The following is a 2,113-nucleotide window of genomic DNA, read 5'->3' on the forward strand; positions in this document are numbered from 1 at the left end:
TTTTAGGCAATATTTAATGCTTCAGATTTTCACACCTATAACCAAACTGAGAATGATGTTAGGTTGAGGAAATTTGGGGAAAAGTGTGATCCTTTTGGGTCATAAAAAGATCAGTGAGTTTTCTGAAACTCACATCTTTTGCTCAAAAAAATTTCTTCTCTTCAGGGCCTGTAAAGACTTGAGTAGTCTTTTTCATGTCTTCAAACTTCTTAATCCTTTATGAATTCGACTTAATGGTTTCATGCTTCTGAAAATCCTTTCTCACCCCAAAAGTATCTGCATTTTCATTTATACTCTATTACTTTTATTGATTTTTAAATTTTAGTTCTTTCATCCATCTCAGATTTATTTTGAAGTATAGTGAGAGATAGTTTTTTCCCCACATGATTTATACGTAATCTTAGTACCAATTATTTGTGGAATACAATCCATTCTCTCACCCTTAATTTAAAAGTTGCCTTATATATTAAATAATCCTGTTCCTGAATGATCTATTTGTGTTTTGAGAATAGATTTATCTATTCATGTGCCAATAATATGCTTTTACTTATGATCATTTTATAAAACATTTTGATATCTAACAAAGTAATTACATTCATACCTCTTCTTGTTCAAAGATTTAGTTCAGATACAAAAGAGAAAGTAGATTAGTGGCTGCCTGGGCAGAGTGTAGGAATGGGATTAATTAAATTGGTAAGAGAGAGAGACAGACAGAGACAGACACGGGCAGAAACAGAGATGGAGGACACAGAGGACATAACATTGAAGCATGCTCATGCTTGATCCCTTCTCCAAGGACGTCTATGGTGAGAGGTGAATAAGAGGAGAAAATTCCAAGATGAAGAATTTTTCTCATAACAGCAGATTGTTAATGAGGGGAGGGCGGATCACTCATGGCTCTTTTCAGTGCAAGTTCTTTACTCCTAAAAAGGGAACTGATGCATTCTATCAGCTGGAAGGAGCATGTGAGCCTTTTTATCCTCCTCTCTCCCTCTCCCCCCACTGCTGTCTTGATCTCCTTTCTCTTTCCCTCCAGCCCTTTGTCTCTCCCTTGCTCACTCCCTCTTTCCTTCATCTCCCTCTCTTACCCCAGTCTTCTAGACTGAACGTAAGCCTAGTAAGGTCAGTTTTTAACCAATATTTCGAAGATATTTAAATAGATACTGAGTTGTCAATTTTAAAATGGTCCAAAGTCTTAGAGCTCAGAAAAGCAATTGGTGGTGGAAATGGAGCCTGAATAGGAATAGAAGCAGGCACAGCACCACATTAGAACATGTCTCCTTATCTCTTCTCTTCTATTCCTCACAGGAAAATATGGGAACTTTGCTCACCATGCAGCCCCTGCCTCTGCTCCTCCTGCTGCTACAGCCATTTCCATTTCAGTTTCTAATGCTACGTAAATTTTTGAATTTCTCACCTTCTGAGGAAGAAGAATTTCAAGATTATCTGTCGGAATTACGTAGTACGGGGCCTACCAAACCACCTACCAAAAAAAGTTTCCAAAAGGATGTTATAATTGGTTTTGAAGATCCGTTATCTGATTTCAACTACTGTCGTGAAGCAATTATGATGAAAAATGTTCACACCAGGTTTCACTGTAGAAAAGAACATTTCTTCCTTGGTGTAGAATATGAGGAGTTGCAACAGTTGTGTAGACAAAGGTTTGTGGCATGTAAGAATGGAGTTAAGAGATGTCACAGGAGCCGGAAACTAATAGAAGGAGTGTATTGTAATTTAACCGATGGAGTCAGGATGCCACAATGTGAATATGAATCTTTTTATAGGAAGGGATATGTCCTTATCACTTGTCGATGGCAAGACGATATCAGACAAATTATTCCTGCTCATGTAAATGATATTTTGGAAATACATGACCAGCAGTAAAGTATCAGCTACCAGGAAGATATCTTCTTCCCAGCATTCTAGAAGAGTAGTCTCTAAGAGGTTAGAGTGAGAGCATATACCCCTCTCCATGCTGATTCTTATAGGTCAAAACTGAGAATGGTAATTTTGATCCCCTTCATTTTAATCATTTCCTTTCCGCTGTTCTTCCCGGATATGATGCACAAGCAATGTGGGCTAGGTTCACAGGTAGTACTCTGAGATGTGGTTT

General features: G+C 37.9%; 1 protein-coding gene across 1 annotated transcript; it reads left to right on the forward strand.

Annotated features, from left to right (window-relative positions):
* Nucleotides 1–1,314: 1,314 nt before the first annotated feature.
* On the forward strand, nt 1,315–1,884 carry RNASE9 (ribonuclease A family member 9 (inactive); the record flags this gene model as incomplete). Its single annotated transcript, XM_081048944.1, has 1 exon — nt 1,315–1,884. The coding sequence occupies one exon, from the start codon at nt 1,315–1,317 to the stop codon at nt 1,882–1,884; it is 570 nt and encodes a 189-aa protein (XP_080905070.1).
* Nucleotides 1,885–2,113: the final 229 nt, after the last annotated feature.

Source organism: Rhinolophus hipposideros, assembly GCF_964194185.1.
Source record: "Rhinolophus hipposideros genome assembly, chromosome: 5".
Lineage (NCBI taxonomy): Eukaryota > Metazoa > Chordata > Mammalia > Chiroptera > Rhinolophidae > Rhinolophus > Rhinolophus hipposideros.